The sequence below is a fragment of the Crinia signifera genome, chromosome 4 (genome assembly GCF_055691185.1).
Source record: "Crinia signifera chromosome 4, ASM5569118v1, whole genome shotgun sequence".
In the NCBI taxonomy this organism is placed as follows: Eukaryota; Metazoa; Chordata; class Amphibia; order Anura; family Myobatrachidae; genus Crinia; species Crinia signifera.
In genome coordinates this window covers 289496788-289521454 of record NC_139220.1, presented here as the reverse complement: position 1 = coordinate 289521454, position 24667 = coordinate 289496788, and the positions used below count along the sequence as shown (strand labels likewise).

At 45.4% G+C, this 24667-nt stretch overlaps 1 protein-coding gene across 1 annotated transcript in view; it reads right to left on the bottom strand.

Moving 5' to 3' along the window:
• The window catches only part of LOC146072692 (adhesion G protein-coupled receptor E3-like), a 208316-nt gene that overhangs the window by 75608 nt on the left and 108041 nt on the right, over positions 1 to 24667 (bottom strand). The window contains exons 4-6 of the mRNA XM_083179887.1: positions 19370 to 19528; positions 3492 to 3571; positions 2186 to 2269 (exon numbers count right to left, since the gene is read on the bottom strand). Of these exons, the coding sequence (XP_083036013.1) occupies positions 2186 to 2269; positions 3492 to 3571; positions 19370 to 19528 (323 nt within the window). The remainder of the gene's footprint in view (positions 1 to 2185; positions 2270 to 3491; positions 3572 to 19369; positions 19529 to 24667) is intronic.

Here is a 24667-nt window from a genome sequence, read left to right as displayed (position 1 = left end):
AAACATAGCAGACTTTAGTTCTATGAGGTAAAATGTCCTTTTCTGAGGTAATACGTCTTTAAACTGTATACCGCTGTGTAGGTAAATATGAGAACACCCATTCTCTGAGCTGGTATGAATGTATTTTGGGGTTAAACTCACCACACCTCTCCTTTTATCATTTACAGTCCAACAGGTGACAGCAATAACTTGAGAGGGAATCCCAGCAACTGATGAGCCGTCTCTGCATACCCCCAGTAAGTATAAGCATCCTCCATGCTCCCTCTGTCTGCCTGCCACACTCTTTCTGCCTGGACCTCTCCACACCAACTGCTCTGTCCAACTGCTCAACCTCCTTCTGACATAGGTCATGTGACATGCTACAGAATTTCTGTGCAGCTGCCGAGGATGCTGGGAATTATTCACCACTGTAAACAAATTCACCATAGTGTGCTTCATCATGACACACAATACATTGTATAGCAGGTTATTACACTTGTACTTTGCACTAGAGATGTGCAGGTCCGGATTTACTCGGATTTACTCAGATCTACCCGGAAGTCAAAACGGGATCTTATTGGCTATATGTTGTCACATGTTTTTGCTCCAAAACATGTGACAGCTGGATAGCCAATAAGATCCCGTATTGACTTCCGGGTAAATCCGAGTAATTCCGGACCTGCACATCTCTACTTTGCACTGCTTCTGCACACACATATTACATATGTATTTAGTTTATGTTGCATACCCTCCAACTGTACCGATTTAGACGGTACAGTGCCGTTTTTTAACGGTCTGTACCAGCTAAATAAAACTGTACCGGATGTACCACTTTTTGAAGATTACACTCCCGTTCGCATGCGCCTCCTCCCGTCTCAGAGGTAAACAGCCGATTCATAAGCACTGGCAGGTTACTGGAGGCAGCGGTGGGAGAAGAGGGGCTGGCTGCACAGCTAGGCTTGCTTGCACTGCAGCCAATCAGAGCGCAGGGGGCCAGGAGGCAGTGCCGGCTCACGTAACGTGAACTGGACATTATATGCAGTTGGGTGACAACAAGTCTGGTCTCCTGATGATAGGGCAGCAGTAAGTGCAGTGGAAACGGATGTTATATGCTAAGGGCAGCTGACTGGGTGACAAGTCCAGTCTCCTGACGATAGGGCAGCTGGGGTTGCAGCTCCAGCACGGGATGCTTGGGAAGTCCTCTCAGTGCTAGTAACACAAGGGTAACCAGCAGTACCTGCAGTGATAGACCAACCTCTGAGTGACAGCTACCCCGGCCAATCGCAGCTCCACCCATCATGCCTCTTAGCTGGCCTGACTATTGGCACTGATAGCCAGTCAGCTCAAATTGCAGGCTGACAGGGAGTTCAGCTGTTATTCTCTCCCCAGTCTGGTGTCTTCCCCCATTAGTTTGGGGGGGGGGGGGGGGAAGCCTAGTACACATTTGGAAAGGGGCCATGCCCCTTTTCCCCACGCTCATTTGTCAATGGCCATGCCCCCTTCTGAATGTGTACAGGTTTCTGTTCTTCAGATGTTGCTATGTGTGTGTGGTTTAGTCTTTAGGGCCCACCTTTGTCTTAAGTAACCTGGGCCCCCTGGAGCCTTAATCAGGCTCTGCTTACAGGTATCCGTCTGGCACATGTGCTTCTGTTTCTGCGCTGTACACATTATGGATACACCATGAGATTAGTCAAGTTTAAAATATGCTGCTAAATTGGCAGATTTTATATTCAACTTGTCCTACGAACATTCTGAGCACTTTTTTTTTGTTACCTCTAACTCAGCCCCAGTGTAGATGTGGAACTATATAGTTTACTTACATCCATTTTATTTTAGACACTGATATAGTGAGGTAAATGCAGTAGGTAATAGGCACCTCTTTCCCTTGGCCTTGGATTACAATAGAGAGCAGGACTTTACAATTAGATAGTGGATATGTTATATTCATAAACTAAACCAGTGGTTCTCAACCTCGGTCCTCAAGGAATCCCAACAGTGCACGGTTTCCAGGTCACCTGGCAGGTGAACAAGTGCACTCATTAGTCGCTGACACATTTTAAAAGATCACAGGTGGAGCTAATTATTTTACCTATGATTTTGTGTGGAGACCTGGAAAATGTGCACTGTTGGGGGACTGAGATTGAGAACCACTGAACTAAACCATACAATATAGTGAAATTCTAGTGAACTCTAGTGAAATTCTCACCTTATTAGAGATGGGCATGTTGTTTGCCATGCAGGAAGAATTCAGAAGGTTGAATGTGATCCGAAGCAGAGAGCAGACTTCATTCTGAAGGTTAGATAAAGTGACAATGATGTAGCTACTTATACCATACCACTACATACCTCCCACCTGTTCTGTTGTTTGCGGGACAGTCACAATCTTTTGTGACTGTCCAGCTGACCCACCCTCAGGCAGCAGTGCAGTTGGGAGTCCCGTCACTCGCTGCTCTGCTCTATTCACTGGGAGAGGGGGGGGGGGGGGGGGGGGGGGACATGCCAGCAAATCATATGCTCCATACACACAGAGCAATATATTGTTCACTGTCTTGTTTTCATCAGCGACCATCTCTATGGAGAATCAACTAAAGCTTGAAAGATTTTGGAAAGTGCCAGTAGATAACCCAGTCACAGTCCTACCCAGATGCTACAGAACATGTGTATTCATGAATCATGGGAAAATACTGCTAGAGAGTGGACAGCACTGCAGGAAGTGTCTCTGGATAGAGTTCTCATGACAAGGATACATTTAAGATGTGCATTATACAGCACAAAGTTAGAGTATGTGAATGCAGCAGCATGAGTAATTACAGAGACACAAAGACGTCTGTCACTCAGCAAGTAATATCTGTTGGAATGCAAGTAGATGATGAGGAGATGTCTACAGCCAGGGAGTGTGTTTTCATCCAGGCTCTGTTATAAGAGGAGCTGCTCTTTCTTTCCTCTCCTCCAAGTTTAAAGCAGCCTACTAAGACAGAAGATGACAAAATATAGGGGAAGATACTGTATATCAACCAGTGAAAATACAGGAGAAGTGGACAAGTGGAGAAGCTGCCCATGGCAACCAATGAGTTCTGAGATAAAATGTATCTAATACATTTTCTAAAACGATAGGTAAAAGCTGGTTACTTACTATGGGTCTCCTCCTCTGACGAGGGGGTAATCCCAGCTGTAGCTGGCTTTCCCCCATAGAAGTCTATGGGCTTCTCTCCACAGCATTAATGTGTGAGGTACCCAACACGGATCGCTCCCAGCATGCCCCATCAACGCCGTCGTCTCTACACAGGCAGCAGTGGGGATCCCAAAGGGCAGCTCTTTTTGGAAGAGCTACCCTTTCTGTTGCTCATCGCATATGTTAGTACATATGCAAGGAGCACCATGGTGATGGGCAGTGGGATGTACCGCCACTGCTTGATACATCCTACCCAATATGCATAATGCAGACAGTCAGGACTTTAATATAGACACTTCATGACAGTCCCCACACAGTGTGACAGACAAACATTACTTACCGGTGTACTTTGCATGGTACAGTTACCCAGACCCTCTAGCGATGATGTATTGAATTCGCATTTCTGCAGCACTTTATACTCTAGAGACAGATGGAGAAGAGTCTGTGAATCATGACTGCTGACAGTGGTTATGTATTCCAGCTGCGCTGAGCCTGACATCTCTATGTGTAAATGTACAGAAGGGATCTATCTCTAGCTTATGTAGTTTCAGTTAGCCAATCAAAATGAGGTCATGGGTTCGATTCCCACTATGGCACTGTGATGAGTTTGTATATTCTCTCCATGCATAACTGCCACGGCCTTGTCATTTTTGCTAGTCATCCTGATCATAATTGTCTAGTAACACGACAACACAAGACGGCTTTGTTCAGAGGTGAAGTAGGAACATCTTTACCATGTATCACCAACCACATTTGAGGATGCAGATTTGGGGACGATCCAGACCTGTTTGTACGGGTCCGAATTTGGCCCCATTTTCGATGGTGCTGGTGGTGGTGGGGGGGGGGGGGTGTGTCTGCACATGCGCGTATATGTGCAGACCCATACAAATGCCTTTGGCGAGTATCACACTCGCCGAGACCTTCGCATGGGCAGGGGGCGGCATCAGGGGAACATCCAGCGTTTTATGGACGTCCCCATGAAACTGCTGTTGTGGTGTTGCCTCCTACGTGATCAGCGGCAGAAATAAAAGTCTGTTCAGCCTGACTTTTATTTCCGATGGGGAGAGAAATCATTTGATGGTCAGTGACCATCAAATGATTTCTCTCTCCTTCATGCGATGGGATGTGCTCTCATACATGCTAGCGACGGGATGCGGGCGGCGGGGGCTGATCATTCAGCAGGGCGGCAGCCCACGCTGATCTGTCTGAATAAGGCCCTCGATGTGATAATATCGCCCCAACCCGCACGGATGTATCACATGCAAGGACAGAGCTGCCACTTTGCAGCATCACTTTACGGCACCAGGGGGGTCATGCAGCAGTGCATGAGCACCAGATGCCCTGCAGCCTTTACCCAAACTCCGATCCCCAGTCCCTGGGAGTAGAACAATTTGTGTGTTCATTGCAGGTCTGTTTTTACAGGCACGTCCACACACAGAGGTAGATGTATGAAGCAGTGTTAAGGGAGGAGAAGTGATAAAGTGCCTGGTACTTTATCACAGGCCAATCAGCTCCTGACTGTTAAGATACAGGCTGGGTTTAAAAAGGGACAATCAGGAGCTGATTGGCCGGTGATAAAGTACCAGGTACCTTATCACTTCTCCATACATCTACCCTCAATGTGCTTTGTTGCAGCATGACACAGCAATGGCCACCTACCCCCCCCCCCCCCCTCCACAGCTCTTCCGCCCCCAGCCCTAGTCGCTTGTCACACTGCCAGTGATCAGTGTAGAATAGAGGAGGTTGAGCAGCACATCATGTAAATTACATTTAGCTGGAGGGGTGGAGCAAGGTACCTCCTCCTCCTCTCCCTCCTCCGCTCCCCTTCCCTGCAGTCTGTCAGCCTGCCCGGTTCCAGGACAATCTAAAGGCACTAAAAATGGGTGTTAAGGTAAGTAGGAATGGTTGGAATTAGGGCTATGGTATGCAGAGAGGGTCAATATACTTACTGAGCCCCATCAGGATTTTGATCTTTGGGATGCCACTGTCGCTTTCTTGACCACCAGTATCCCGACTGCTAACAAACTCCCTTTATTTAGTACTGACTCGGTAGTAAGTAGAATATTTGGGCCTCTACCAGGAATGTGACCATATATTTAGCGTTTTTTTATAGCATACAATATGTGTTTAGTTTATATGAACTTATCTGTATTGTTTATCAAGCTTCTTCACAACACCTGTACTAAGATTAAGCGATGGCTGTATAGGCATGATGGCATTTAAGAGCCTGTGAATTTTGTGATTGTCCTAAAAAAGTTGTGTGAATAGTTCATTACCCATAGAAGTGCAGTTGAATTATAGTTAGATCAGCCAATTAGGTCGAAAAGCGGTGGTAGCTTATGCAGGGGTATATAAAGGGGAGTCAGATGATGCTGCTTCCTCTTTGAGTCTGGATTTGCCCGGGATCAACAGCAGTGGCTAAGTCTATTGCTTTACTTGAATTTACCCTCTATTTCTGCTCACTATTTTCTCCTCCTTATCCACTGCCCCTTACTTGCTGTACCCTGCCCGGTCATGCCCCGTCCGCAGCACAATGCCCCCCCTCCATGCCGTCTGGCGGATGCTGCTCGCCCCCTGTCCATCGCCGCAGCACGCAGCAGCAGAGGGAGGGCTGGTCGCCCGGTGGGTGTTGTCACTGTCCCCTCTCCCCCCGCCAGCTCCGTTGTGGGTCCGGATCCGGCGGCTCAGGCAGCTCCGGGTCAGCGGTCGTGTCTTGTGGTGGCGGGAGGCGGGGATGACATCACCACTTCCCCCGCCAGCCTCATCGCAGGATCTGCGCAAGAGCACGGTGGCTCAAACGCCGCAGGGTCACCTCCTCCAGCTCCCCTCCTCCCTGGACGGCAATGATCCGGTGCCGGATGCATTATCTGGCAGCCAGGCACTAATTATCTCAGCAACGGGTACCTCACACCCTCCAATCAGGCCCCCTACTGGCATCCTGGTGCTGTGGGCGTATCGTTCCCATACGCGCCTACCCCCGCCAGCTCCCAGACATTTGCTGGCCCTCCGCCCCCTATTGTCAGCTCGGTTCCCCTCGCACCGGCCCCTTACATGGGATCCACAAGGGAGTCGCTGAGTATCGATGCCGCACTAACACCTGTGCATGTTTCTCCTGAGGTCTCCTATGACGCACGCTCTACTGCCGCTGCTGCACCACAGCCCTCAATGGAGATTGCTCCAGCTGGAGCGCAGAACACGGACGTGACATCGACAGGGACGCAGTTGGCCGCACCTCCCCATGCTGTGGTCTCTGCCGCCCCAGAAGCGGATCCTGCCATGGCAGGAACATCTCAGGGATCCGTAACTCTGGAAGCTGGTGGTCCGCCTGGTACTGGTGAGCATCTTGCTCTTCCTCTTCCCATTCCTCGGCGGGTAGCGATGAGTCAGGTTCCCATAGGCGAATACATTTGTTTAGATTGATAAAGAGGTCAAAATGGTTCAGGTGGCTATCAGGTGCAAATTACAGCCCCTTGTTCAGTACCGAAGTCTCGGCTGAAGATAATTTTGGTACTTGTTTCCTAGCACGGCCACACCGATTAAGATCGGGGTGGTCGTGCTGAAAAAAATCGGGTCGATCGCATCGCATGCGATTTGGTCGCATGCGATGCGATCGACGCGACCGACCGATTTTTGACCCGATTTTTTTCATTGAATCCAATGTAAATTGGGTCCCTGGGACCCAATTTTACATTGTATTCAATGAAAAAAATTCCCAACCCCCCCAAATTGAAGCGCGTAAACAGCAGCCCACGATAGACGCATACCCGAAGCGTGGCGAGCGCAGCGAGCCCGCGAGGGGCGGCGGTACGCGTCCTCCGACCTTTTCATGCCCTACTATCCACTAGGGCGTGGAGTGAGAATAGAATAGTGTGGCGAGCGCAGCGAGCCACCGAGCCCGAAGCGTGGCGAGCGCAGCGAGCCCCACGAGGGGACGCGGATACCTTCACAGGTAAACGCGTCCCTTTGCGGGCTTCACAGGTGTCCGCGTCGCCACGGACACCTGTGAAGCCCGCAAGGGGACGCGTATAACTGTGAAGGTATCCGCGTCCCCTCACGGGGCTCGCTGCGCTCGCCACGCTTCGGGCTCGGTGGCTCGCTGCGCTCGCCACACTATTCTATTCTCACTCCACGCCCTAGTGGATAGTAGGGCATGAAAAGGTCGGAGGACGCGTACCGCCGCCCCTCGCGGGCTCGCTGCGCTCGCCACGCTTCGGGTTGGCGTCTATCGTGGGGCGACGACGGGGACATCTATAATGTGAAATGGGTCATATGGACCCATTTCACATTTTTTGACATTTTTACACCATTTCAATGTTAAAATTTTTTTTAACATTGAATCCTATGCAAAAATCGGGGGCATCGCGTCGCATCGCGTCGGGACCAATGTTAATGGTCCAGACCGACGCGATGCCCCCGATATTTTACCTTTCCCGACAAGATTTCAATGTTAAAATATTTTTTAACATTGAAGTCTATGGAAATATCGGGGGCATCGCGTCGGTCGCGTCGGGACCAATGTTAATGGTCCCGACCGACGCGATGCCCCCGATATTTTATCCTAGCCGGCAAAATGGACCTGATTTCAAAAGAAATCGGGTCCATCGTGGGTAATCGTGTCCCTTAAGTAAGGGACACGATTACTCACGATTGTGGCCGTGCTAGGAAACAAGTACCATCATTTTTTATTGGAGGCATTGATGATTCCTGTGCCAGAGTGGGTAGGGTCTGTGGGACCTTTTTCTTTTTGGGGGAGCCGTTTGCCCCCACAACATCCTCTATATCTCCATTCAGCCTTCTTTTTAGGCCGTGTGGGGAATCTAAACGGGTATGAAGTTCCTCCCTTACAGTATGGTGGGGAGGATCGGTGTCCTGACCCTCGTCCCAAAAATTCCGATGATGGTACCTCACAGAGGAGGGGGATCTGTATGTGTCACCACGATTGCGGGTGGGATAGACATGATGGGAATAAATCCTACCTCTATCATTCCTTCTTTGATGGTAACTCCCCGTCTGAAAAGATTTTCTTTACATTCAGAGACCTCTTGGTTCTGTATCTGTTAGGTCTATACGATTATTTAAAATGTTCTTTTATGTATGGGACCCACACTTATAGGGCACCCACATCAGCGTTACTGACCACTCTTAATATTAAGTCAGTACGCTGAGTTTTACACTACCTTTTTAATTCTTTCTGTACTAGTCCACAGGAAGTGATGTCATCCCCTGTGCCCTATATAAGTCTCCATAGCCAGCAGTGGTTCATTCTAGTTTGTGGACCCCTGCTGTACACATCCGGTTACTGTGGAGTTTTTGTAAGTACTACTGATACCCTTTTAGATTTCCTGATCACTGTTGCATAATATTTTGAATTTTTTTTGTATTTGATGTGAACCAGGCCATTGATCCTTTGTTTATAGATGGCCTGTGATGGTTGAGTCATCTTAGTTATTGTGACCTGATCCTTTCGATATTAAAAAATCTGCCATTCGGCCACCAGTGGGTTGACTATTCTGCATGTCCAGCTCAAACTCCCCATCTGAAAAGATGTTCTTTACATTCAGAGACCTCTTGGTTCTGTCTTTAAATAGTGGCATATTTGGATATGAAAGAGCAGCAAAAAGAAGGGGTTACTAACAGAGAATAGAGACAGACAAACACAGCAATACCCCAAGATTGCGCTCAAAACAGAGTGAGAGCAGCACCACTGCAGGATCCCCTGTTAGACAGGACCCAGGGTTTTAGAGATGAAAAAAGAAGGGAGATGCAGGCTAATAGATGTGATTACTACAACTGAATAAAATCACAATTTATTAATAACAGTAAACAATGCTCTTTGGGCCAAGAGTTGACATCACAGTATGTGGATGATACACTTCATATAACAAGTAGAATGAGGTAGTGTCCCTGAAGTGGAGATTTCCAATAACAAATATAATTTCCAACGCGTTTCGTCATATAGAATGACTTCCTCAGGGGCAATGGAAGTTACACTTCATACTGTGAATCATAATATACATAAATAAATAAAAACATATATCATTTAATACAACAATTTATGCTAATCAGAAAAAAAGAACACAAAGAGCAGGGTAGGAGAGGAGGAGATGGGAAGAGAAGAATCGGTAAAGATAAGGTGTAAATACTTCAGTGAGTGACAACTTGAAGGAGAACTATAGCTCCACATGAAACGAGGCAGATAGATGGGGAATAAAGGACCCACACCAAATCAGATCAGCACCAACAGAGATATATAGAGGTGACTAAGAGGTCAAAAAAAAGTTCATAATGAATCATACCATCAGAATTTACTGGATAGGGTCTCATTTAAAAAGAATTTCCACAAGAAAAAGATTTCTTGCAAACTGTAGGTCTGGGGATAGGCCAAACCACAGTCAGCAAGAACCCCAGCGCTCTAGATTTAGACTCAATAAGGTATTAGATACAACCACTAAGTGGCGGCTGCTGCAAGTCACACCTGTGGGTTTGCCTGTGCCCACAAAAATTTGATACTAGAAAAAGAAGAAGAGGGGGGTGGTGTGTATTGCGCTGCTGACCACAGTTAAATTAATAAAATGTTTACTTCAGAATAAGAGAATGACCAACTTGCAGAGAGTGACACGGACACACTGCTTAAAAAAGTATAAATTTTATATAATAAATCACATCAAATAATACATAAAACACTAAGGGAAATAATCAGGAACAAAAAGATACACATATAAAAAAAAAAACACATTAAATACACAATATTATATTGATTCTAAAATTCATAGGATAAATGGGGGCTAAATAGGTAGAGCCTGATAATTGGCAGTCCTTAATGGGACTAGGAGTGGACGTTTTGTTGGGGGTACTCCGCTGTTGATAAGCCACATAAATGGATAGATGCCAGATGGTTAATAAGCGTCTCAAGAAATGCTGTTAGTAAAGTCAGGTTAGTATGGTTGATGAAATGAGTGTCCGATGGTGGGTTATTGTTTTGTGGGGTGAAATGAGCAAAGGTCAACAGTCACTTTAGCGTGTAGGTAACACGCAATATAGCAGTAGAATGGCTGAACTTCCACAAAGGTAGCAATAAATATGCAGCAGTTGAAAATGCAGCGATTAAGTGCAGGGAATTAGTGTTATTATCTCACCCTGAAACTCCGTTCACAGAAGGGGGGGGGGGGAGGTTTTGCGGCCGGTAGTTGTCCTCTGTGGGTCACCTTGTTTATAGGCGCTGGCAGCTGGTGTTTCTCTCCTGGAGGGACGGAGCGTCCTGAGTGTTCAGACGGCGATGCTGTACGGAGTGCGCTGATCTTCAATGGAGCGCCGCGGACTGCAGCGGACGGCCCCAACATCCCAGTAAAATGACGTCATCTTACTGGGACATTGGGGCCGTCCGCTGCCACTCGCTAACACGCTGTATACACAGCCTCCCGGCACTCCATTGAAGATCAGCGCACTCCGTACAGCACCGCCGTCTGAACACTCGGGACGCTCCGTCCCTCCAGGAGAGAAACACCAGCTGCCGGCGCCTATAAACAAGGTGACCCACAGAGGACAACTACCGGCCTCAAAACCTCCCCCCCCCCATCTGTGAACGGAGCAACCATCAGACAAGTGGTATTTCAGGGTGAGATAATAACACTAATTCCCTGCACTTAATCGCTGCATTTTCAACTGCTGCATATTTATTGCTACCTTTGTGGAAGTTCAGCCATTCTACTGCTATATTGCGTGTTACCTACACGCTAAAGTGACTGCTGACCTTTGCTCATTTCACCCCACAAAACAATAACCCACCATCGGACACTCATTTCATCAACCATACTAACCTGACTTTACTAACAGCATTTCTTGAGACGCTTATTAACCATCTGGCATCTATCCATTTATGTGGCTTCAGTAGCGCATGCAGGGGGGGTTTCTGAGTACCCAGAAACCCCCTCAGGAGTCTAAGGGCCCTAGGCTGAAAGCTGAGGGTCCCCTCTTTCCATGGGTACAAGAATTTTAAAAATCGGCCCTTGGAAACCGGAGATATCTGACTTCAAAGCAGTGGTCCCCATCCAAGCCTGTTAATTGCTCTACCCAGTCAGATATTTCAGGTTCTTTCTGACTTTCTGAGGGTATATTCGAAAAGCTGGGGCTCTCCCCCTTTATTGGACACTAGTAGCTTGTCTTTACTGTTCCCAGAACCAGAGATATCAGCCTTCAAGCAGCTGGTTACTACTCCAGCTCCACACACCTGGTATGTAGTTTTATATGCTCATTGGCAGATTGCTCTTCCTCCTGAACTTTGATCCCCTAGTGCCCAATACTATTTGGTAGGGGGGATTCTCTAGTTTTTAATTCCATTAAAATCTAAGAAATCTATTTCTGGGAACTGGAGATATATGCAGTCAAGAAAGCTGTCCTCCCACCAGAAAATTATGAATTATAAGCCCACTCCACTATACACCCCTCCTCTGCATATATATATATATATATTTTTATTATTATTATTATTATTATTATTATTATTATTATTATTATTATTACTATTATTATTTATATACATTTGGTCTATCTATAATACTTTAACTGACCCGGCATATACTGGGTCACCTAAGTGTCCATCTCCGTGCTTTGCTCCGCCCCTCTGGAAACCCCCTTCTGAAAATCCTGCGTTTTCTGGGCTTATCAACAGCGGAGTACCCCCAACAAAACGTCCACTCCTAGTCCCATTAAGGACTGCCAATTATCAGGCTCTACCTATTTAGCCCCCATTTATCCTATGAATTTTAGAATCAATATAATATTGTGTATTTAATGTGTTTTTTTTTTATATGTGTATCTTTTTGTTCCTGATTATTTCCATTAGTGTTTTATGTATTATTTGATGTGATTTATTATATAAAATTTATACTTTTTTAAGCAGTGTGTCCGTGTCACTCTCTGCACGTTGGTCATTCTCTTATTCTGGAGTATACATTTTATTAATTTAACTGTGGTCAGCAGCGCAATACACACCACCCCCCTCTTCTCATTTAAAAAGAGGTGGTTCAAACACAGATTTCAGTAAGATGATAATTCTGAAACGAAAGAAAGAAAATCTGTTCCCCTTATCCATGTAAAAAGGGTGTAAGAAACCAAGGATTTAAAAAAGTAAATTACATACCACCAGGTTGTATTAAACAAGCCACAGGAGGCAAGGTTACAAACGTCTAAAGGTGCCCATACACGTTACAATTATTGTATACAATATTGTATACAATATCGCATCTCATCCGATCTCGGTTTTGCGATGACATCAGATGAGATAAGATCTAGTACAAAAAGTACGTGCTGCACATACTTTTTGTACTAGATCTCATCTCATCTGATGTCATCGCAAAACCGAGATCGGATGAGATGCGATATTGTATACAATATTGTATACAATAATTGGAACGTGTATGGGCACCTTTAAAATCAGGACAGTCCAGATCACGATACACATTCAATAATCCCCGGCCAATCTATGGACAAATGGCCAAGTTCATATCAAACATATAATCAGTGTACAGTTTTATACCACAATGGTTAAAGTTATCCATAGATACAATGTGGGGGTAATCAAAAATTAATTACGTACCACTATGCAGAATAGTCAAACCACTGGTGGCCGAATGGCAGATTTTTTTAATATCGAAAGGATCAGGTCACAATAACTAAGATGACTCAACCATCACAGGCCATCTATAAACAAAGGATCAATGGCCTGGTTCACATCAAATACAAAAAAATTTCAAAATATTATGCAACAGTGATCAGGAAATCTAAAAGGGTATCAGTAGTACTTACAAAAACACCACAGTAACCGGATGTGTACAGCAGGGGTCCACAAACTAGAATGAACCACTGCTGGCTATGGAGACTTATATAGGGCACAGGGGATGACGTCACTTCCTGTGGACTAGTACAGAAAGAATAAAAAAGGTAGCCAAACTCTGTGTAAAACTCAGCGTACTGACTTAATATTAAGAGTGGTCAGTAACGCTGCTGTGGGTGCCCTATAAGTGTGGGTCCCATACATAAAAGAACATTTTAAATAATCGTATAGACCTAACAGATACAGAACCAAGAGGTCTCTGAATGTAAAGAAAATCTTTTCAGACGGGGAGTTACCATCAAAGAAGGAATGATAGAGGTAGGATTTATTCCCATCATGACTATCCCACCCGCAATCGTGGTGACACATACAGATCCCCCACCTCTGTGAGGTACCATCATCGGAATTTTTGGGACGAGGGTCAGGACACCGATCCCCCCCACCATACTGTAAGGGAGGAACTTCATACCCGTTTAGATTCCCCACACGGCCTAAAAAGAAGGCTGAATGGAGATATAGAGGATGTAGTGGGGGCAAACGGTTCCCCCAAAAAGAAGAAGGGCCCACAGACCCTACCCACTCTGGCACAGGAATCATCAATGCCTCCAAGAAAAAATTATCTTCAGCCGAGACTTCGGTACTGAACAAGGGGCTGAAATTTGTACCTGATAGCCACCTGAACCATTTTGACCTCTTTATCGATCTAAACAAATGTATTCGTAAAGTCACAGTGCAACGGCATTTCATTAAAAACCCTACCAATTCTTTGAAAAATTGCGAGTCTAAACCATTAGTAGCTCCACCTTCTCATTTTTACCCTGTAAAGTCCACAGGTAGCCATCTGGATATATTCTATGAGACAGTGCCTGAGGAATTTAGGAATATTAAACCTAATAAACACTTTGCAAAGAATTTGAGCTTCCAGGAAGAAAAGGCCCTTAAAACCCTCAAAAGAGATGAGAACACCATTATCAAATCAGCCGATAAAGGGGGAGCTGTGGTATTGCAAGAACGATCCAGCTATTTAGCTGAAGCCTATAAAATACTGAATGATGAGTCGACCTATATGAAACTTCAGAGTAATCCTTCCACTCGTTTTCAAGAAGAATTAAAGACCCTTCTAACCTCTGGGCTCCAAGAAGGTATTATCGGTAAAGAAGAATTTGAGTACATGAACGTGAAGTATCCGGTATTGCCCATCTTCTACCATCTTCCTAAAGTGCACAAAGATCAATCTCAGCCACCGGGACGCCCTATAATAGCAGGTGTTAATTCATTGACCTCAAATTTGTTGCATTATCTTGATCTCAGGTTGCAACCCTATGTGCTGCAAAAGAGATCACACCTAAAGGACAGCTCATCGGTCTTGTAACTGTTAAATGGAAAAATTTGGTCTACTGACTATTGTTGGCTCACTATTGATGTTCAGGGCCTACATTCCTCTATTCCCCATAACAGAGGCCTTCTTTCAGTCGAGACCATCCTAAAAGAAGACCCTGATAAGTCGGATGCATAAGTTATCTTCCTAATTAAGTGCATCAAATTCATCCTTGATCATAACTTTTTTTAATTTAATGGAGCGTTCTACCTACAACAACAAGGGACTGCTATGGGGACTAAGTTTGCTCCGGCTTACGCCAATCTCCATATGTGAGTCTGGGAAGATCAGTTTATATAAGGTTCATGAATTGAGGGGAACATCATCACATATAGAAGATATATTGATGATCTCCTATTCATCTGGCAGGGTGATGAGTCAAGTATCGGTACTTATGTAGTATCTGGGTGCCCGATTTTCTGATTGTATTACCTTAAGGCATACAATCAGATGCGATTCGATTTTCGGCAAAATCGCATCGAATCGCATCTGATATCACATGCGATATCGCATGCGATGCGATTTTGCATAGGATTCAATGTTAACAAGGTCCTGTTCATTTCCCCACTATCCAAGTGGCCATAGAGTTGATTTTCTAAAACGTGGCGAGCGTAGCGAGCCACCGAGCCCGAAGCGAGGCGAGCGGGCGCGGAAAACATTTTAAGTAATCCGCGGCCCCTGCGATATCGGATGCGATATCGGATGCGATATCGGATGCGATTCAATGCGATTTTTCGGACCCGATTTTAAAATCGGACGCCCAGATACTACATAAGTACCCAAGTATCTCCCAGTTTATGTTATATATACAGGAGAACAACTTTCATTTGAAATTCACCTTCAAGTCACACCCCCGAGTAATGGATTTCCTCGATTTAGAGTTGGAAGGCATCCCGGGTAATAAGATCATCACCCGTACTCATTTTAAATCTGTTGATGCGAACAGTTTCATCCCAGCAACTAGCTGTCACTTTCCCTCTTGGAAAGACAGTGTCCCCTATGCGCAGTTTTTAAGGATTAGACGTAACTGCACTGATGACAATGACTTTTGGAACCAATCCAAACTCCTGAGCGATCGTTACAAAAAAGAATTCATCGAAAAAGCTAGAAGAATGCGCTTATTAAGGAGAGATGTAGCTTGTTGGTGAAATCCGATAAACCTAAAGTTGAGTTCCAATGTCGACCATTCATAACTCAATTTAACTGTGAAAATCGTTTGATAAAAAAGACTCTTGAAAGTCACTGGGGCATGCTCTTGAGGGATCCAAACCTCGGACCTCACCTACCCCCTAGGCCTAATCTGGTGTTTCGCCGAGCCAAGAACTTTAAGTCCATCCTCGCACCCAGTGAATTGAAGCCCATCATCCCCACCAACCCTAAAGGGACACATTTCTTGAGTAAAAAACCAGGGGTCCTACCTTGCAACAAAAGTATTTGTTGCCCGTATTTAGATAAAATTCAATTCAGCCATACTTTGGAAAATGGGAGAACATACACTATTGTATGTTTATATATTGCCCAGGCGGTCACTTGCAATTCTGACCACGTGGTTTACATGATAACATGCGGTTGTAACTTGAAGTATATTGGCAAGACCATACGCCAGACAAAGATTAGGATACAAGAACATATGCGTAACATTAGAAATAAGGTAAAAATTCATAGCTTGCCGAGACACTATATGGATAAGCATAACTCAGCCGTAACAAAGGAAAACTTTAAATTTACAATCCTCGAACAGGTCCCTGCTAACCCAAGAGGTGGTAACAGAGACCAGGATTTAATCAGGAGGGAGAGCTATTGGATTTATACTATAAATTCACTTACTCCACAAGGCCTTAATGAAGGAGTGGATGTGGTGGCCTTTATTTAAAGACTTGAGACCCTTGGGGTGGTTTTGGATATAGCTTTATCATTCCATCTTATGTCCTTCCCTTTCCTGTAAACTTTCTTTGCTTAACCTTCCAGGTAGTACGTCACTTTTGTAGTAGTGACCTATGATCTCTTTTCACCCAGTACCTTATGGGTTTGTCTGTACTATGGTCCTGTTAGTGCATTGTTTTAATGTTCCTTTGTAAATGCAACAGTGATTAATAAAACAGGGTTCACTCCCCTCCCTTTTTTTTTTAAATGTATTCATTAAGTCACCTCAATCACTATTTACTGTCTTAGTAAGGTACCTTTCCCTTAGTCTTGACGGAAAGCTTATGAACACACTATGGGCCTTATTTTGGTTCACTCTTTCTGACAAAATACTTCTTAGATGGACAAAACCATGTGCACTGCAGGGGGGCAGATTTAACATGTGCAGAGAAAATTAGATTTGTAATTGTAGTAATTTTGTTTCTGTGCAGGGAAAATACTGGCTGCTTTATTTTTACACTTCAATATAGATCTCACTTTGAAGTAAAACCCCACCCAAATCTAACTCTCTCTGCACATTTTGCATATGCTCCCCTGCAGTGCACATGGTTTTGTCCATCTAAGAAGGATTTTGTCAGAAAGAGTGAACCAAAATAAGGCCCTATAAGTATCTCGAATCACGAAGTTCATTTAGTTGACCCGGTGTAAACACTGCTAATTTAGATTCATAACATTCCTCACAAACTTACTCCTACTGTCTCACTCATAGGAAAGATTGATGGGACACATAAGTATAAGTGTATATATCTTACAATTAGAATGGACACATGTGCATACATTTTCCCTTGGAGCTATTCCCCTGCTCCCTCCTTATATTTATCCTTTATTCCCCCAGCATGGGATCACTGGACACTTTTCACATAGTTTTAGAACGCGATAATGCGTTACACTTAATCCACTTATAGTTAATATTTAGGTAGTGAGCCAGCCGATTAGTGGAGTGCAATAAGCGTTCCACCTGGTTCATCCTCCAAAAGTAAGCACCCAGGAAGTACGTCTGCTGAGTGGTGGAACGCAATTTGCGTTCCACCCCCGTTATCCCCTACCCGGAACTAGGCTGAGCGCTCGTGGCATTCTATTTAAACATATTAGCAGAGACCTGATCGGCCGCATACTTGCTCCCGATTCGAGTCGACACTGAATTTGTGGAGGGGCATACTATTAAGTATATTCTACCCCTTTCTTTAATCGTTATGTGTTCTCAGTTTCATTTCCGCAAGATGGCCGCAGATTGGATCGCAGTTTGCGTTCTACCATATCTGTTAGGTCTATACGATTATTTTAAATGTTCTTTTATGTATGGGACCCACACTTATAGGGCACCCACATCAGCGTTACTGACCACTCTTAATATTAAGTCAGTACGCTGAGTTTTACACAGAGTTTGGCTACCTTTTTTATTTTTTTCTGTACTAGTCCACAGGAAGTGATGTCATCCCCTGTGCCCTATATAAGTCTCCATAGCCAGCAGTGGTTCATTCTAGTTTGTGGACCCCTGCTGTACACATCCGGTTACTGTGGAGTTTTTGTAAGTACTACTGATACCCTTTTAGATTTCCTGATCATCATCCTCTCCTACCCTGCTCTTTGTCCGGAATTGTGTTCTTTTTTTCTGATTAGCATAAATTGTTGTATTAAATGATGTATGTTTGTATTTATTTATGTATATTATGATTCACAGTATGAAGTGTAACTTCAATCGCTCCTGAGGAAGTCATATGACGAAACGCATTGGGAATTATATTCGTTATTGGAAATCTCCACTTCAGGGACACTACCTCATTCTACTTGTTATATGAAGTGTATCATCCACATACTGTGATGCCAACTTTTGTCCCAAAGGGCATTGTTTACTGTTATTAATAAATTGTGATTTTATTCAGTTGTTGTAATTACATCTATTAGCCTGCATCTCCCTTCTTTTTTCATCTCTAAAACCCTGGGTCCTGTCTAACAGGGGATCCTGCAGTGGTGCTGCTCTCACTCTGTCTTGAGCGCAATCTTGGGGTATTGCTGTGTTTGTCTATATATATATATATATATATATATATATATATATATAGGCGCCCTGGCATGAGCTTTCTCCAGGTGCCATGACTCGCCGTTACATCTCTGTATCTGCCTCCTCTTCTGCTGCCTGTAATGTATCCTAGCGCTAATTATATATACATTATACACCCTAGCATGACTGATTTATATAAATACCAGTGGTTCCCAAACTTTTTTGAATCACGGCACCCAAGAGCATCAAAATGTTTTAAAGGCACCCCTAGGCCAAATGTTTCTTATTGAGAAATTTAGAAAAAAAATATTAAATTAAGTACATTGTGTGTATATGTCACAGTTATGTGGTGAGGGACAGGATTTGCTCCTTGGCTCATACCACTACTGATTTTTCTCTTACATACTGTATTTGCACAAATTTGTCACTCTGTGACTGTGTGTATAATGCTAGGCAGAGTCAAAGAGTGACAGTGTCGCCTATCAAATAACGGTGGTGAGCAAGATAAGGCGATCCCCTTGCTGTATCCCCAGCTCCCCCCCTTGATCCCTCAGCTGTAGTCCCAGTTTCCACCACGATTCCTCGGCAGCATCACCAGCCATATCCCCCAGCCATCTCCCGGCTCCTTCTATCCACAGCGATCCGCCCATAACAGGGCCTAGAGATGGCACCTATCATGGCCGGCATGCTCCCTGTGATCATGACTCAGTGGGCAGAAGCAATTGACAAGCCGCACCGCTGCCCGCTCAGCCATAGCTGCATGTAGGGGAAGCATAGCGCAGTGGTGTACAATAAATAATAGTGCTGCAGACCCCACCTCCTCCACCCACTGTATCCCCGCACCCACCACCCCACCCACACGAACCCCCAACCACCTTCCTCCACCCATAGCCCCCTTGCACCCGACGCTCACCCATGCAATAAATGCTCACAGGTTAAGGGGGCACAGCCCCTCACAATGGTGTGAAGAGCGTCCGTAGAGCGCGATGAATCCCCTAGTATATATATATATATATATTGATTTGTAACATCCAATATAATATTTATGTTATGCAAATAGGTGTTTTTCTCTTGTTTACTCACCTGTGCAACTATTCTCCGTTTTATTATTAGTAGGACATAAATATGTTGCATTTCCTCTGCGGGTACCGTTTTTACACTCACAATAATAGCCGCCATTCAGGTTTTTACATCTTGTATAAGTACCACAAAAATGAAGATCTTCGCGACACTCCTGTATGTCTGAAAAAGTAAAAAAGAGAAACATGATATAATAGTATAACTGTATACTGTGTGGTGGGGGTCCTGGCAGTGTCACATGAGTTCCACAGGTCTTGCACGTGTTGCAGGGATCCAGAGGGTATTGTAGGTGGGTCACAGCTGCCAAGGTAATATTACAAAATATTTTGGTTTTTATAAACTGCTGTGGGTAGTTTCTGTTCTCATTATGATTTAAAAAAGAGTAACCACAGTTGTTTGACAATAAATGGCCTCACCCAACCACTAACTATGGGCATTATTCTGGTTGGTGCGTATATTTCTGAGTACTTTCGGATGGCGGTTTTTAGCCGACTGCGCATGCGTGGGGAGCGCTATGCGCATGCGCCACGCATGGTCTCCGTACTTGTACTCACTAATACCGTTCAGAAATGTGCACCGCAATCACTCGTGAAATATGGGCGTATTAGGGGCGTCATTCGGAACTAGACAGGGGCGTACTTTCAAAGTGGGCTAAACTGGGCGGAAACATGGGCGGACACGGGGGAGTGCACTTTTTTGGTAGGCGTGCATTCGGACAGCACACCGAATGCACGCGAACAAAACGGCAAGAAATATGCGGTGTCCATAAGCAAGTATTGCTTTGCGGACACCACTCGTTCATGCGCTATGCAATCGGAACGCCTAATCAGGACGGCCGCACCTCAACCAATGTCAGCTGAACACAATACAATCACCTCCTTCACTCATTACTTGTTAATTACACGCTTGTCACTGCTTCAATTGGAACCATTGCAGCTTAAATGGTCCATTACTAAACACACACATATATGCTGCACTTTTCACACACTTTTACATTGCAAATAGTGGACACAACTTAATATTAATAAGAGAAATACACATGTCACTTCGACATGTATCAATTGAACCACACATTTGGGGGCTAAATAAAAACTTTTATTGCCAGAAGTTATAAAATAAAATGGAAACCGGCAAAAAATAAAATGTACCATGGCAGGAATAAAATTAAATAATATATAATGAAGACATGATTTTTGCCCATACATAGCCACAGCAGAATCATTAGGAACACATCAGGTGGCTTCACAACAAAAGTATAGCACCAACACTTCAAGCACAGCAGACAGTAATGCTAGCCGAAAGAGGCCAACAGGGGAACCAAACATGACATTTTAAACGAGGGCAAATATGGGTACCCTCGGCACGGAATTGGACACAGGAAGCTGACACACACAGCTCAATGAAAGATTTGGAAAGACATAAGGCTGGAGATTAATGCGGACACAAGTTCATTTGTGGGCACGTTTGCCCCTGGCAGGCTCCTTGCCACGTGCAGCAGCTCTTCGGCCACGGCCACGGTCAGATGGTGGCCCAGGTGGAACAGATGCTGGTGAGGGGGTGGATGGTCTTCCCCCTCTGGCAGCAGGGAGTGCTGATGGTGGGAATGCACCAGAAACGGATGACATTAGGACCCTATTGCTGGCAACTAGCTCCACCATAAGCTCATTATGGTGGAGGAGGAGGTCATTTTGCCGCAGGGCTTGATCAGCCAGCAACTGCAGGCTAGCAGCAATTGATTGCTGGGTGGCAGCCATAGCCTGCAGGCTCCCAGCGATACTGTGCTGGCTGGTGACCAAACCCTGCAAGACCTCCTCGGTCCTACGCACCCGCTCTGATGCCGACTCTCCCTGCTGCTGAATATTGCCAAGCACATGCCCCCACGTGGCCAATTCAGCCGCGGTCAGTGGCTGCTGCTGCTGCATGGGCCTGCTACTGGGGGCAGGTGGCACAGACTCCTCAACCTCCTCAAGAGATGGGGATGCTGTTGAAAGAGAACATTACAATTACAACACATTCCATGCAAAATTAGAACCAGCTACCTATGGCATGGCAAATAATTACCTTCAAGCAAAGAAGCCATGACTTCCGCTGGGGACTCGCTGTCAGTGTTCCCTCTAAGCTGTGCGCACGTGCGCGCGCACACACCTTGAGGAGCATGCGCACAGACATTACAACTGAGCGCACAAAGCAGCAGTGGTCCCTTTTTGCAGTTGTGGACTCAATTAATGTGTGTTTCACCCATTAACTACATTGTGTACTGTATTTTGAATGTTTAAATGTTTAATATCATTTTGAAGTAAAGTTAACACAAATGCTGAATGTCATTTTCCAGTTATATATGTGACGCACAAAAATTTTAATTTCATTCCAAAGTTGCACAGCCAAAATCTTTAGCCGCACACAGCCTTCGTAAAATTAGAGGGAACATTGCTCGCTGTCCATGGTGCTCACCCCCCGGACCTCCTCGACTGCAATGCAGCACTCGGCCATCTCTTCCAGGGGGGTGAGCTGCAGCTTTGATGGCATGGGGCCAGCCCCAGAGGTGTGGCTGTGTTCCCACCGCTTGGTCAGTTTCTTCTTGAGGTTGGTTTTGAAGTCGTGCCACCTGCAATCAAAGATTACATATTAATACATGTCACTCCTCATGTTTGCTGTAGCACCCATTGCAATCTGCCACAGATTACAACATGTGCTTCATGACACCAAACTTACATTATATTACATTCCAAAACCAACCCTTAGAAGATACACTCACACTCACCCTACAATAACTATCAATTAAATGACATGGCACACATGTCTGTGCCTCCAAGCAACGTGACCGGCCATTGACCAACTCCATCTAACATCTAATGTAAACATAAACTGGTCTTGTACTGCTCAAATGTAACACACATGAACTTGCCTCTTCTTAACGTGCTCCATCTCACGAACTTGTGGAGCCACCGCATTAATCTCCGCCGTTATGTCCTCCCAGATCTTCCATCTCCTTTTGTGTGTCAACCTGTCCTGCGGACACTCGATCCAATCCCGTGCCCGGGGCACCAGGATGGCAAGCTCCTGCGCTTCGTATGCCATGTTCCTGCTGCTTGGTTCCTCTGTTGGCCTCTTTCGGCCACGGCCACCTGTCGCTGTACTCGAAGTTCTGGCCAGGCTACTCTGTTGGGAAGCCACCTGTTGTGATCCCAATGATTCTGCTGAGGCTGAAGATGGCCCAGCTGCCGATTGGCCTGATGTAGATGGGCCAGCTTGCTGCTCTTCTCCCACTGGCTGGTCTGGGTTGAGGGGGACATAGGTGGTGTTGGAGTCCATCTGGGCAAAGAGGTTCTGCAACACCTGTTCTTCCTCTGATTCAGAGCCAGCCATGTTAGAAACAACTTTGTGCCTTTGTAGCACAACTTTAAATACTATTTGTGTAATTGGCGTAAATCAGCTACAACCTGCGTTCCGTGCGGCAGCGTCACGTACGGCAGCGTACGCCGTGGTGTGTGTGCGGCGCATAGGCCACGCCCATAGTAGCTGTAACTCGCTTGTGCAAAACCTGGCGTAACATCAAACTCTAATGTAGGTGACCTGTTTAAAGATTTGTTGTAATGGACACCTGTAACGTTATGCAATCCTAAATGCTATCTGTCAATGTTCAGTAGTACTGTGTTATTGTTGAGATTGTCCATAAAAAGTAAGTTACCCAATCCATTTTCAAATCCGGCCCAGAAGACATGCAATAGTGATCACTGATGTCATGCACAACACATGTGCTCGGCCTATAAATAGTGCTTTGCTGCTAGGTGCATTTGTCTCCAGAGCTGTATTGGGCCAGGTTCTAAGGTAAGCACTCGCATGCTCCAGATTGTTGGTACAGCAAAGTCTTGTTAGCATTACAGAAACATGTTACCTGCCCACCATTTAACTGACAGATGTTAAACCTGTGTGGCACCATATAATGGTGAACTACATGTCCCAGCATTATTTGAAATGTTTCATTTTAGTTATTGAGCAGTTGATCACACCTGTAATACTTACTTAGTGTTTAGTTTTTACATGTTTTAAATACATTTGTCTTTAAGAAGGTGTGTGGTGAGGTAATATTATTGTAACTTCATTCTAGATTACTATGGATCTGTGGGACTACACTGGGCGCCCCTGTATTGTACGTATAGTTGCATCAAATGTGTCAAATTCTTGAGCATGACCAATCTTTGCATAGGTGTCTCCTTATTTATTAACCTTTTGTTGTAGGTTGCTGAAGCAGTGATGCAGTATATGGGTGATAGGCTAAGGGCACTTGCGGCTCACCCCACTCGTCGGCCAAGGAGGCCAGGACGTGCTAGAATCTTCCGCACACGGGTGACACTCTTTGGGATGCCCGATGATGATGTACTTACTAGGTACAGGTTACCCCCACATGTAATTCTAGATATACTCTCTTTAATTGAAAGTGATCTAGAACCTCTTCATGGGATCACGACAGCAATTCCGCCTCACACTCAGCTGCTGGCGGTGTTGCATTTCTGCGCCTCGGGATCCTTCCAACAAGTAGTGGCAGTACTTGCTGGAATATCTCAGCCGGCTTCCTGCCGAATCCTGAGGGGTGTGACGTCAGCCATGTTTAGGCGCAAGGGGCACTTCATGGCCATGTCTTTTGCCCAAGAGACCCTTCACCGAAGCCAGCAGGCATTCCATCAAATTGCTGGCTTCCCTAATGTGATAGGGGCTGTGGATGGCATTTGTGCCTCCATCAAGAAGTGAGAAGATCTATAGGAACCGAAAATTGTTCCACTCACTGAACGTGATGGTGGTATGTGGCCCATCCATGGAAATTCTCGCCTTCAACTCGAAGTTTCCCGGAAGTGCCCATGACTCTCATGTTATCCGACAAACCGGGATTTGGCAAAGACTCCAAGAGCTTGAAGGCCGTGATGCGTGGGTTCTGGGTGACTCCGGTTACCCATGTACGCCCTGGCTACTTACGCCGTACAGCTCCCCAGAACCAGGCCCACAGGAGGCATTCAATAGGGCGCATGTTGCCACCAGGCAAGTGGTGGAGCGCTCAATTGGCCTGTTGAAGGGTCGATTTAGAGTGCTCCACCGCACTGGTGGTGACTTACAGTATGCGCCTGAAATGGTGTCGAGGATTGTGGGCCTGTGTGTTTGTTTTCACAACATAGCTGTGCGGCGTGAGATACCCTTTGATGAGTGGGAGGTTCCATCTGAGCCGCAAGACCCGCCCATGCGCCCATCCCGCTCCCCTGAAAGCAGACGTGGATACCAGCTGCGGGACTCTGTGGCCTTGAGATACTT